At 42.3% G+C, this 13,039-nt stretch overlaps 3 protein-coding genes and 1 long non-coding RNA gene across 17 annotated transcripts in view; 1 reads left to right on the top strand and 3 right to left on the bottom strand.

The window, feature by feature from the left end:
• Window positions 1–24: 24 nt before the first annotated feature.
• On the bottom strand, window positions 25–1,853 carry LOC142957587 (large ribosomal subunit protein uL29). The gene is made up of 4 exons (XM_076099508.1): window positions 1,752–1,853; window positions 1,118–1,254; window positions 541–622; window positions 25–216 (listed from the first exon to the last, which is right to left on the bottom strand). Exons 1-4 carry the CDS (start codon window positions 1,752–1,754, stop codon window positions 67–69), a joined length of 372 nt encoding a protein of 123 aa, XP_075955623.1. The 5' UTR covers window positions 1,755–1,853; the 3' UTR covers window positions 25–66.
• Window positions 1,854–3,363: 1,510 nt separating this feature from the next.
• On the bottom strand, window positions 3,364–4,431 carry LOC142957659 (large ribosomal subunit protein uL29-like). Its single transcript, XM_076099612.1, has 4 exons — window positions 4,401–4,431; window positions 4,185–4,245; window positions 3,880–3,958; window positions 3,364–3,555 (listed from the first exon to the last, which is right to left on the bottom strand). Exons 1-4 carry the CDS (start codon window positions 4,429–4,431, stop codon window positions 3,406–3,408), a joined length of 321 nt encoding a protein of 106 aa, XP_075955727.1. The 3' UTR covers window positions 3,364–3,405.
• A 639-nt stretch (window positions 4,432–5,070) lies between these two features.
• The window catches only part of golga1 (golgin A1), a 22,727-nt gene continuing 14,758 nt past the window's right edge, over window positions 5,071–13,039 (bottom strand). For all 4 annotated transcript variants that reach the window (XM_076099175.1, XM_076099174.1, XM_076099177.1 and 1 more), the window contains 4 exons: window positions 11,784–11,843; window positions 9,904–10,128; window positions 9,721–9,807; window positions 5,071–8,671 (listed from right to left, as the gene is read on the bottom strand). In XM_076099175.1, coding sequence (XP_075955290.1) covers window positions 8,591–8,671; window positions 9,721–9,807; window positions 9,904–10,128; window positions 11,784–11,843 — 453 coding nt within the window. In that variant the 3' untranslated portion in view covers window positions 5,071–8,590. The remainder of the gene's footprint in view (window positions 8,672–9,720; window positions 9,808–9,903; window positions 10,129–11,783; window positions 11,844–13,039) is intronic.
• LOC142957383 (uncharacterized) overlaps window positions 12,696–13,039 on the top strand; it is a 19,392-nt gene continuing 19,048 nt past the window's right edge. For all 11 annotated transcript variants that reach the window (XR_012956120.1, XR_012956128.1, XR_012956127.1 and 8 more), the window contains exon 1: window positions 12,696–12,921. This is a non-coding gene — a long non-coding RNA (uncharacterized LOC142957383). The remainder of the gene's footprint in view (window positions 12,922–13,039) is intronic.

Genomic DNA, 13,039 nt, shown 5'->3' with positions numbered 1-13,039 from the left:
AAAACAAAAAACCTACACAAAGCATTGTGTCTTTAACAGATTTTATTTGGTCAATAGAAAGAGCCTCTAAGCTTTGACTGCAAATTTGCGGATGGAGTAGAGCAGGTCTTTCCTCTGCTGTTTCTTGGTCCGCAGACTCTCCTCATGCTTGTTGAGTCGGCGGCGCAGAGCTCGGGTCTTCTTGGGTCTCAGATCCAGGGGCTTGTACTTCTTACCCTGCAACAAAATAAATGAACCTTTAGTTAGAATGAGAAGTGAAGGACGGGCATCAGAAGTCATTAATTGGCTCGTTTGTGGTTATTTTAGTGAATTAGCAACCCCAGTAAACGGCCATATCAAAATAATATCTCAATCAGGATCGTTTCATCCGTCATCATGAGGAACACTCGGCTCATCTCAAGTCTCAGTCTTTTGGTAAGCAGTTGTGAATGCATCAGCAGATCATCAGCTCAACAAGTATCATCTTGGACTAGAGAACCACACAGTCTCCATGCGTGCTCACTGAGGGGGACTACAGGCCCAGGTAGCTGGTGCTCTCACCTTGTAGAACTTCCTCAGGTTCTCCTTCTGTGTCTGGTTGATTACAGTCAGGACTCTGGCGATGGATTTGCGGACAACGCGGCTGCAATGAACAAAACATCAAAGAAAGACACTTTATGCAAAGCACACTTTAACACACTCAGCATACAGCTACATAGCGATCATATCACGTTAATCACAATGAAAGATGGGTAGTTTGCACACACTGCTCCGTCTTACTCTGGTGACAGAGTTTAATGGAATTCTGACGATCCAAACTCATAAACTACAATGTTCATTGTACCTTTTACACCTGGCGCACGTAAAAGTAGTAACTTTACATTTATGAATATATTCATTTATTTAGTCTTTTGACCACCGTTCATACTATGAGCAGACAGACCGCAAATCAACGATGCTCCTAATCTACTGACTCCTACACCACTACCAGACTATGGTGCTCTGTACAGACAGCACCCGTATGTAGCACGGTCATACAGCCAGGTACAGTCACGTCTAATCTGGGCCAACCTGGCCCACTAGTAGCAAAGACTGCCTGGTTGCTGTTAGACTACTTCCATCCAGGACGTGTACTCACATTTTGGAGAGCTTGGAAGCAGCTCCACCGGTAACCTTCGCCACACGGAGCTGGGACAGTTCGTTTTTCAGGTCGTCCAGCTGCTTGAGCAGCTCTTCCTTCTTCTTGCCCCGCAGATCTCTAGCCTTGATTTTGGCCTGAAACATGACAGGGGAAAAAAGTATAAGTGACAGCACCATGAAAGTCTCAATATCTTCTCTTCCCGACACGAATCCGCTAAGCTAACGCAGCTCCTCGCGGTTAGCAGACCGATAATATTACCCATTTATTCTATATTCGTTCGGTTTGCCTCAACATAGTGATACCGATTCAAGCCGCCTGCTACCAGTTTCTGCAAAGCTACATTAGCGTTACGTTATCCGTAAATGTTGTACAGCAATTGTATCCATCAGGCCACAAATACCCACAAGTCTTCCAATTAGCTTAAAGCTAGCACCTCAGCTTAGCCCCGTCGGTCAGAAGCAGCGATCAATAATATAACAATTTATTACATTCCAGTAGCAGCCTACTTAACAACACATACATAAATACATGTATGAGAAGCTTATGTACATGTATAACAAACATTCACTGGGGTTTAGTTCCGATAAACGTAATAAAATCATAGTTAATGGACGAGTATCGAGCTCCTCACCATGTTTCTTCTCACTGCCCCGTTGGAAAGGCCGGACGCACCGCGTGCTCAGAAAAAGTAGCTTCCGGGGAATTTCTTCTTTGTTGGTTCGTGTTTCACTGTCACGACACTCAAACAGCGCCGCTCATTGGTGGAGCGTGGAAACGCAGAAAACATGGTATATCAAATCACAAAAGCAATATTAAAACTCAAGAATTATAAAGATTGACACAAAATCATTGGAAAAGTAATACAATTATGAAATACATCAGAATTATATAATCAAAGGGTACGTAACAAATAAAATGGAATTCTAATCTAAAAATAAGGTCAAAATAAAAAATAGTGGTCAGAGTGAGGAACATTTTGAAAGACTTTGCTTTCTTCATCACCCTCAGAAAACAAAAGGGGGGGGGGGGTTCTAATTCAGTGTTAGATGTCACAGAAAATTAGTCACACCCATATGAAATTTAAAAAAACATAATATAGCATTAACAATGGGTATCAAAATGAATGATGTAATCCACTGTGGCACATTAAACAAATATATCTCCCCCAGCGGGGACTCCTATAGTTTCAAGGTGAGAAGGTTTTTAGTGTGACTTGTTGGTCCATGGGGAGAGGACACAATCAATTCATCTTTATCTCAGTCGCCTCAGGTTCTGATTTGACAAAATGTCTAGCCACAGCGCTTTTTATGTCACCCGTGTGTAACATTGTGAAATGGTCTGTACGAGCTCTCGAGGCTCTGTATTGATTCCTTTACAAGCCAATATGCAGGGGTTCTTCAGCATATAGACGACACTAGCTGTAGAACAGATGATCTTGGCTTTTAAGTCAATAGTCCTTGCTTTAAGAGGACAGCTCAAATGACTGCTCTTTGTAGTAAAATCACACTGGCTGCATTACATTTTAAGTCACCTTATATTTCGTCTAGGAGAGCGCTTGGATTGTTCATTGCCAGGTCTGATTTTCTAACTATTCAGTTTGACTAGACGGACATCTCTAGGAACTCTTGGTTGTTCCAAACTTAAAGGTTTTGGCAGCATAAATATTTTAATGTTTCACTGCATCATGTTGCAATAACATCTAATATAGCACTTCTGACCAACAGTAATAAAGATTTTAATAACATCCAGGCTTCAACTTTTATAGCAGGTGAGACTTAAAAGTATAAGGAGCCTCAAAGCGTCATCCACCCATCAAAGACAAATCTACCTGAAGGTTTCATTGATGCGTGACACTGATGTCCTGACATACCTCAGCAGCTCCTTTGTTTGTCCGTCTCCCCGGTTTCATGATCGCCTTCATTAGTTAACATGGACAACTATCTTAGGTGGACCACACATCCAGACTGAACCAAGTGACAGCGAGCCCAAAGACCCGATCACAGACTTCACCAACGAACATTTATTCTGCAGACTCAAAGCTGACATAATAAAAAGGCACAATGACTCAATGATGATGTGGTCGGGACTAAAGGGGCCATTGTCAACATTTATCAGGTCAACCAGGTTAATATAAAGAAACCCACACAAAGCATTGTTATTTTCTTTGTAGCTAAAATGACAAAAGTAACCATGATAACATTTGTGAAAAAAAAAAACAATTTAAAAAAAACCCACACAAAGCATTGTGTCTTTAACAGATTTTATTTGGTCAATAGAAAGAGCCTCTAAGCTTTGACTGCAAATTTGCGGATGGAGTAGAGCAGGTCTTTCCTCTGCTGTTTCTTGGTCCGCAGACTCTCCTCATGCTTGTTGAGTCGGCGGCGCAGAGCTCGGGTCTTCTTGGGTCTCAGATCCAGGGGCTTGTACTTCTTACCCTGCAACAAAATAAATGAACCTTTAGTTAGAATGAGAAGTGAAGGACGGGCATCAGAAGTCATTAATTGGCTCGTTTGTGGTTATTTTAGTGAATTAGCAACCCCAGTAAACGGCCATATCAAAATAATATCTCAATCAGGATGGTTTCATCCGTCATCATGAGGAACACTCGGCTCATCTCAAGTCTCAGTCTTTTGGTAAGCAGTTGTGAATGCATCAGCAGATCATCAGCTCAACAAGTATCATCTTGGACTAGAGAACCACACAGTCTCCATGCGTGCTCACTGAGGGGGACTACAGGCGCTGGTAGCTGGTGCTCTCACCTTGTAGAACTTCCTCAGGTTCTCCTGTGTCTGGTTGATTACAGTCAGGACTCTGGCGATGGATTTGCGGACAACGCGGCTGCAATGAACAAAACATCAAAGAAAGACACTTTATGCAAAGCACACTTTAACACACTCAGCATACAGCTACATAGCGATCATATCACGTGAATCACGATCGGTGAGAACACTGTTCTACACAGCGTGCCTCAAAACAACATGCACATCTTAACAATGCTGTGTCATCGCTTTAGTTCAGACAGAGGTAATAACTCGCAGTTAACGAGCAGGCTCGAGCTCCTCACCTTGCTGTCTCGCGCTGCTCTGTTGGAAAGGCCGGATGTACCGCGTGCTCAGCATATATAGCTTAAGGAGAAGTTCTTCTTCGTCGCTTAAAGTTTCACTTCGACGTCACACTAACAGCGCCACTGATTGGTGGCGCGTGGAACAGCAAAAGGAAACTCTTCCTGTTGATTTGTAGTTGTTCCTCGCGGTGAACGGAAGAGAAACGGGATACACACCATCCAGATTCAGACTCCCCCTCTTCCACATTGTGTTATGTTGCAACTTAACTGTCCCCTCATTAATTTGCACAAGATCTAAACTTAATAATAGTAAGGCAAAACACCGACCTTTTGATTTATTATGACCTCATAATTAGATTAGAATACCTTTTTCTTAGTTCTGTGTCCTTTGAGTATATCATTCTAATATATTTCATAATTGTATGACTTTTCCAGTGATTTTGTGTAAATCTGTATCATTCTTGACTTTTAAAATTGCGTGATTTGATACAGACTGCTGCTTTACATGGTACTATATATATATATATACCGATGAGCCAATGGACTCATGCTACATGAACTCAAGAAAGGCAGCGTTCTAGTGGTGCTAGTCTCTGTGAAAGAGATACTAGCTACTTGTGGGACTCAGCAAGATGTGCATTTGTTTAAAAACTGTTTACAATCAAATTAATTTACCTCAGGTGACTCCAATCAAGATAAAGAAACATCTCGAAGATGATCAAAATGGTTAGCACCTGTGCTAAATTCCAAACGCCATAGCAGCAGGCCTGAATACTTATGTCAGTGTGATATTCAGTTCAATATTTTTAATACATTTGCAAAAGTACTAGATAATAAGGATTTTAAATGATTTTAGCATGAGGCTGCAACATAATAAAAGAATAGGTGGGGGTCATCACAATATGGGAAAATGTATTTTGTATATTCTCTACATTTTGCTATCAAATGTTTTCATCCAAACTGAAAAACAAACAAAGAAAATAGGCTATTATACATATCAGCAACACACACAAAGTCAAACCTTTCAATACCATACTAACAAATGTATTGCTAAAACTGCAAATGAACGTGGTATTACAATAAATAAAACGAGACATTCTAATTTTAGTATTTGCATGGTGGTGCATTGGTTAGCGCCGTCGCCTCACAGCAAGAAGGTTGTGAGTTGGAACCTGCCTTTCTGTGTGGAGTCTGCAGGTTCTCCCCGAGTGCTCTCTGAAGGGTGTTCTCTGGGTGCTCTCTGGATTGCTCCAGCAGTCCAAAAACATGTAGTTTAGTTTGTTTCCCAAAGGTCTGAATGATTTTTTCTTTCACTGTGTTCAAAATGGCATACTTAAAAAAATAAGAAAGTGTATATACTACAGCTGACCACGTGTGTCAACCCTGTGGTTGACTGCAGCACCTGTCCAGGGTGTACCCGTCTCTCACCCAATTTCAACTGGAAACATTGCTCCCGTAGGCTGTGCCTGCGGTGTGTGAATGGGTAAATGGTAAATGGACTCTACTTGTATTTCTCTTTTTTAGTCTTCTGACTACTGAAAGAGCTTTAACACTACATGTCATCATTCACCCATTCACACACAGATGACAGGAGCTACCATGCAAGGTGACACCAGCCCATCAGGACTCTAACTAACATTTACATTCACACACCATAAGCACAGCTATGGAGCATCTTGGGGTTAAGTGTCTTACCCAACGACACATCGACATGGACTAGTGGAGCCGGGGATCGAACCGCCGATCCTCTGATTAAAGTTCTACCACTGAGCGACAGTCCTGGTATGAATGTTAGTTAGAATCCTGATGGGCAGGTGCACCTTGCATGGTAGCTCCTGTCATCAGTGTATGAATGGGTGTGAATGACGACATGTAGTGTTAAAGAGCTTTGAGTGGTCTAGAAAAGAGAAATACAAGTACAGTCCATCTACCATTCCCACCAAATATGCAGGATTTGGAGGCAGGATGAGTGACAAGAAAAGGCAGAAACACACATGGGTTTTGGTCTATGATTATGATGATGATAAATACTGCAAACTGGTCACATCAAACCATTTACATCCACTGATTTATAAAGTTCTCAATGCATACAGTATGTACATATTTCTCTATATAAATAGGACTGTGGAATGTACTTTCATTTACATTAGCAAAGGCAGGTAAAGGTAGAGCATTTTCTCCAGTCATCATTTACAATGTCACGTAAATTGTCATCATCACATTGTTATATTATCCAAATGGACAACCATCAGTCTAAATCATTCATATTGGTGTTAAAGGACAGTCTGTGCGTACAGATAGCATCAGCCGTGGCAGCCATTTTTGTTCCTCCAGTATCAGAAGTTTTTACCCTGACCTGAGCCTTCAGAGCAGCACTTCCAAGCTCCATATTCACCATCCCACAGGTAGTGTAGGTTGGGACCATGGTTAGATTAGGGTCTGCCAACCCAGAGGACAGGAGGAGGACTGGTGAGGAACATCTGCTGGGAGCCTCAACTCGTTATCGTACGAGTTCAATGGCCAAGCACTTAGGTTCTGCAACCCATTTAAATGAGCTGTTGACCAACAGCATGGCTGATTTCAGAATGCATGTTGGCTGATAGGTCACCATGCACTCTGCACTCCGATAGGTCACCATGCACTCTGCACTCCGATAGGTCACCATGCATACTGCACTCCGATAGGTCACCATGCATACTGCACTCCGATAGGTCACCATGCATACTGCACGTTGTCTACCAGAGAGCACGGACACGTTTAGAATTACACTGTAATAAGTTCCTTGGTCCCAACTCTTTATGAACCAAATTTAAGGAATCCTTATCAAAAATGTTTATGTGTAAACGTAAAAATTTTATAATTTCCAGAATTTTTAACTCTGTATATATTATACTGCAATACTTGTATGAGCCTAAACCATCTGAACCAGACCACAGCTCAGACCATCTACTGGGGATCTCCGTCTTTTTAATGTGACTCTTGTGTTCGGGTGAGTGTGTCCAGACTTGACACTTCAATGTAACCTGCCTGGCAGAATAACTTTCATGGTCAAAGAAGCGGCAAAAGAACCGTTGATAACTACACATTGCATTTCCTTTAAATTCTTCACAATAAAAGTCCCACATTATCTTTGCTGCGTGCCCTTCCTATCTACGGTATAAGAAGACAGCCGCTACCAAAGCTCTGCCGATTCAGTGATAAACTCTTAATTTCTTAGAAATTCTTCACTATAGAATTCCCCAGTTTTTTTGTTTATTAAAGGCCACCTCTGCATGTGGTCTGGCTGATCGGATCCCACTGAGAGCAAGCTCCGGTCTCGGGGCGTACAGACTTGACAGTTAATGCGTCCTGCACTGATGAGACGACAAAAGACAAGTGGGACTACAGTGTAAAGAAATTTGGTGAAAATGTCATTTTAAAGAGAAATAAAACCAAGGAACTTTCATTAAAACGTACACCCCCAACCTACTTTTGATGATTTAAAATTATACACAAATAATCACGACTTATCATTAACCATCAATCACAAATGGTAAAATCTCAGCGCTCTAATTTCTCAAGAAAATTCTTGAATTTCAGGGTGCTGTTGGACATAAAATCCAACTGTGAATGGAAACCCTTGATTGTGCTCGGAGCTTTGTAAAGTAGTCTTATATTAACTGCATTCCTTGGCCATCAGAACATAGTCAACACACACATTCCTTTCAATGCTATCACGAAGACTTCCACAGGCTTCAAACTCTAAATCTAGACCAGTTTAGATCCTTTGACACAAATGTGAACCATTTATGTCCATTTGGCATGTTCTACTAGAGTCTCACTGACACTGAAACCACACCGGCTGTGGTGACCTGTACCAGTCATTTTCATTAAGAAGCCCTCTGTGATTATAATAGAAAGATTAACCAGGTAACAAGCTATCAAAGCTGCACCACCTGTCCAGTGAAGACAGTCGTATCAAGTCATATCAAGTCGTATTGTTGTCTTGTTCCAACAAAAACAGATGTGACTTGTGTATTTTGAGTCTGGGTAGAAACGAGGCAGCTCCTAAGGAAACAGTCGAGTCAGTCCGTTATTTCTTTCATTTTCTGCATCTCATTTTCTGAATAACTCACTTTTTGCAGTTTTCACAGAATTGAAAACATATCTGTGACATACGTCAGGGAAGAAAAATTACACTCTTAAAATTCCGGTATTAATGACGTGCGTCAGTTTATCTAAACATATGGCCAAAAGTCTGCCTGAACCACTGGCGTGGAAATAATGTCATTTAAAAATCATCATCTGATTATGAACATACTGTGCAGCCCCTCTCTGTCCCCACAGAGCAGAACAAAACAGCCCTTCCCACACAGAGCAGGCCGTGGTTCCCTCATCTCCACCACTTCAGCTCCTCCTGCTGCTCATCAGCTCCACGGAGGCGAGGTGCCTGAGACTGAAGGGCGGATGGTTCCCTTTGGAGAAGGCTTGGATCCAAACCAGGACATCTAGAACACAAACATAGCAGTCACCAGGTAAAGAGAGGCCTTTGCACGTCAATATGTTTGTCATCAATACTTTCACACAATATTACACGGCCATACAGAGCCATGATTTCTCTTTCGGAATGAGGTTGAGCATTTGCACGGTGAATAAAAGCATCAAGAGGTCAGAGGCTCAGAGGTCCAAACCAAGACGGCAAACTGTCTCACTCCTTTCAACCTCGACAGACCAGATCCACTCCTTCCGTTCTTACCTTTCAGAATAAAAGCCCTAGACATATACACCGCATGAGTGTATTCCAAAGGGAACTCCCATTCACTGAGAGCATCTCACTAAAAGGAAATGCAAAAACAGTAGCTTTATGCTAACAGTTTAGCTCAGACAGACTGCCGGACGCGGCTCTGGGTCAACAGGATTCTGCTAGTTGGTCCTCTGCCTGCACCAATCTATCGACACCTATTATTGAAACAGTGTGTCGCAACTTTGGCAACTTTGCATCCCTGCTGGTATGAATAGTTTTGATGCTAAATATTTGCCGGCAACTATTTAGCTTTTTTTGTGTTTTCATGCGTCACGCCCCGTGTGTAAAGGCCTGAGGTGGCTCCCACCCCACTACTTCCAGCACCCTTGTTCGGACCACACCCACCTTCAGACTGCCTTCATTTTGATCTCAACTGTTACCAACTACAACTACTACACTGTTGCATACTACACACCTCTTGTGTTTGGTTTAGCTCCTCCCCCATCACATTTTGAGCATTACATTTTTTCTCCATCAATTTATGGGGGGAAAAAATCTTTGTTTACATAAAAAAAAAAACACAAAATGCAGGTGACAATTAAAAATCGAAAAATCTAATGGAACATAAAGTCAGGCACTCAGGCATTCTGTATTGCTGTCAAATATGTATTCTCCTTTAGATCAAGTTCTTATTATCTCTGCTTAGATGGTTTAGATCTCCAGTCGAGGCGTCTCTATCTTCTACCGACGCATTCAGCAGCGGTCGGTCTGAACCTGAAATGAAGTGCTTGAAGCAGCAGACTGAATACCAACCTTGTACTCCAGAGTTTGTTTCAACATGTCCTCTTCCTCCCGACTGAAGTTTAGCAGCACAGATACGGCTCGTATTAGCTGGAAAGCCTGACGGAGCAAGACACAGATTCAGGCTGGGTTTGTAACAGAACCAGGATCAGTCATTTAGTCAATAAAAACCAGGCAGACCTACTGAGGACTTACCTCAGCCTCTCTGGATGACATAAATTTGAGTATGACGTGCTTGAGATACTCAAAGTTGATTTCTCGTGAGTCGTTGAGGTCTGAGGTATTGGTCACCGTCGTCTTGGAGGTCGGGGGGCTCAGTGTAGATGCTGGCAGCGGGTCAGGATAAACCCTCTCTTGTTTTTCTGCTCGGCTTTCTGGAAACCTCTCCTTCCCTTCAGCTTCTGGCTCAGGCTTGAGCTTCTATGGAGGACAGAGAAGGAAACACTTGTACAGTGTATTCACTTCTTTTACATTCTGTTGTGTTGCAGCCTTGTGCTAAAATCTTTTAAGTTCATGTTTTCCCTCATCAACCTACACTCAATACCCCGAAGCAACAAAGTGAAAACAAGAGTTTAGATCGGTTGGGTTCAAGTCTGGGCTCTGGCTACTCAAGGACATTCACACACGTCTGGCTGTGTGCTTTGAGTCATTGTCCTGCAGGAAGGTGACCTGAGCTCTCTGGACCAGGTTTTCATTAAGGATCTCTATGTACGTTGCTCTGTTGAGCTTTCGCGCAACCCTGTCACCCATGCCGCTGAACCCCTCCCCCACAGCATGACGCTGCCACCACCATGCTGCACTGTTGGGATGGTATTGTACAGATGGTGAGTGGTGCCTGGTTTCCTCCAGACCCGACGCTTAGAATTCAGGCCAAACAATTAAATCTCGGTTTCATTAGACCAGAGAATCTTGTCTCCAAGCAGGTTCTTTTGCCTCTTTCACACTACACAACTTTAGCCAGGACTTTACGCTCCTATACAGTTCGGTCCGGTTTTTGTTGTAATTGAAAATCGGGGGAAACAGCAGGGAGAGAGGAGAGGGAGGTAAAAAGCACGGGATGTATATTATTTGACCATTTATCAGAATAAGATCATATATATATATATATATATATATATATATATATATATATATATTATTGTGGTGAAGCCTGGCCTGAGTGGCTTCTGAAGTGGTAGGAGGCAGACACCAGAGACTTTGTCCTGATAACAAAAAGGTGTTTTATTTACAAAAGTGCCCTGCTACACATGTAACCAAACATATATACAATCAAACTGTTAACTTAGCTTAACTGAATAAAACTCAACTCATCATCAAGTAACATAATCACGTGCACACAGCTACACACTTTCTCCCCTGCTCAGTCAGAGTCATGTCCTTATATAGAGCCTCCTATCAGCAGGATCTAGTTTCTACCATGAGTGCAGGTGACACCAATAGTTAACAGACAAAAGCTATACCTTACAGCACCCCTTTAGGTAACCAAAACTTTTATATGGTTTACAATTTGCTATACACTCACAACAATGTAAAACAGATCACAACGAACCTACAAATCTACCTGTACATGCTCCATAGATTGATAGATCAGTGTAATATGGGGACAAATGGTGTGTTCTCACCCACTTTGTCACAGTTATAGATTGTAAATCATCGGTGTGTTATCTAGAAAATAGACCAGACACTAAAATATCTCTAAAAGATCGTGAGCCAGCTGCTTCCTGGGTGAAAAGCCCAATTAGTTTACATGGGTGACGTCTGGAATGAACCAGCGTAAAGACACGGTCTCTGTCGAGGGGCTGCGGTGGTCCCCCAGAATAAATCCATAATCAGAAATAAATCATTAGCTGCTCTAAATAGGGCAAACTACTGACCACAAAGTAAACTGTGCTCAGTCTGCATCACAAACAGAAGACACAGCCTTCAATGGTGTCCCATGTTTTGGTTTAACAAGTGACCGTGTTAACTGGTGACCCTTGGCTGCTCATAGTGACGGGCAGCTAATTTAAACAAGAACCGGGTGGACCAGCTCCCTTATCAAGAAATGCATATTGTGAGAGCAAAGGAAAACTCACCAGTTCCTTCTGCAGCGTCCTCTTCAGTTCTGCCAGTCTCTGCTGCAGCTGCTTGATGGTCTGCAAAGCAATGTCAGTGTGTTTTATGTGTGCTGATCGAATGTAGCTGCTTGAAGCTGATATTGATATTGCTGTTTATCAGACCACAATTGAGACAACAAGCACACCAACAGTCCCATTAACTCGCTCCCCACTGCTGGGAGACAAGTTCCCAGAAGGAGAGCAGGCGCCAGCTTTGAAAACAGACAATTCACAAAGCCCAGCACCTCTGTCTCCACAGTGGCAATCTGCTCTCCTAGCGGCAGGGAGGAGGGACCCAACGCTGCCGCTGGCCACCAGCTCGCTGTTCAGGACATTTTTAACGTTAGCATGAAAACGTGGTGGAATTAGCAAGCTAATGTTTGCATGCTAGCTAGCCAGCCATTAAATAAAGACAAATTAAACAAATGAATGCTTCATCTCCACACACTTGTCACAGCGTAGGAAAGCACATGGCTATCACCAGATACCCAGTCCTCAACACGGACTCACTGGTTGTTGTAATGTGCTGATAGCTTAATTTCATGTCCACAGAAAAGCAGAAGCGGGCTTGAGCTGTGCTGTGAATGTAATGCTACACATTGGTTACAGGCGAGAAGGGAGGTCTGACTCAATTCGTTAACATTCTTTTATTTCATGACATAGACTCGTCCCAAACAGTCAATTCTATCTCAGAATTGGCCTTGCAAGAGAACGGCTGATTCAAAAACAGTAGATGGAGTTTTGGGCCATTTTTCGACTCTGAAATGCGAATAATTATAAAGTTGCTGTGTTTCATCCCAGTACAGTCGTATCCTTTAGTTTACAGATTAAACACATTGAAGTGTGCAGCTACTCTCTAAGAGCCAGCAGGACTGCAGGATGGGAGTAAAAAGATGTATTGTATTCAATGTATTGGTTATTTTATATGTCCTTTAGCAACACCTAGTGGCGATTGTGAATAGCTGCACTCAACAGGAAGTGAGCGAAGTGTAAATAATCAGAGTAACAGGAAGTGATGTTCAAGAAGTGCCGTGTGCCCATGGACTCATTGACTGAGCATCTCAGTGTTCAATCCACATAATCCTGTGCCTTGAAGGCCACAAAATCGGCTTCATCTGTAAGTGTTACTATTTACAGTTATATTAACATGTTTATATTCATATTTCTTTGGTTTGTGTTAGTAGCATTTATACTAATGTACTAGCTATTATTAAGTACTTACAAAGGCACTTACC

Source organism: Anarhichas minor, unplaced genomic scaffold, assembly GCF_050575085.1.
Source record: "Anarhichas minor isolate MPS153535 unplaced genomic scaffold, ASM5057508v1 ptg000025l, whole genome shotgun sequence".
Lineage (NCBI taxonomy): Eukaryota > Metazoa > Chordata > Actinopteri > Perciformes > Anarhichadidae > Anarhichas > Anarhichas minor.
Note: the sequence above shows the minus strand (reverse complement) of the source record. Positions and strands in the feature narration are given on the sequence as shown.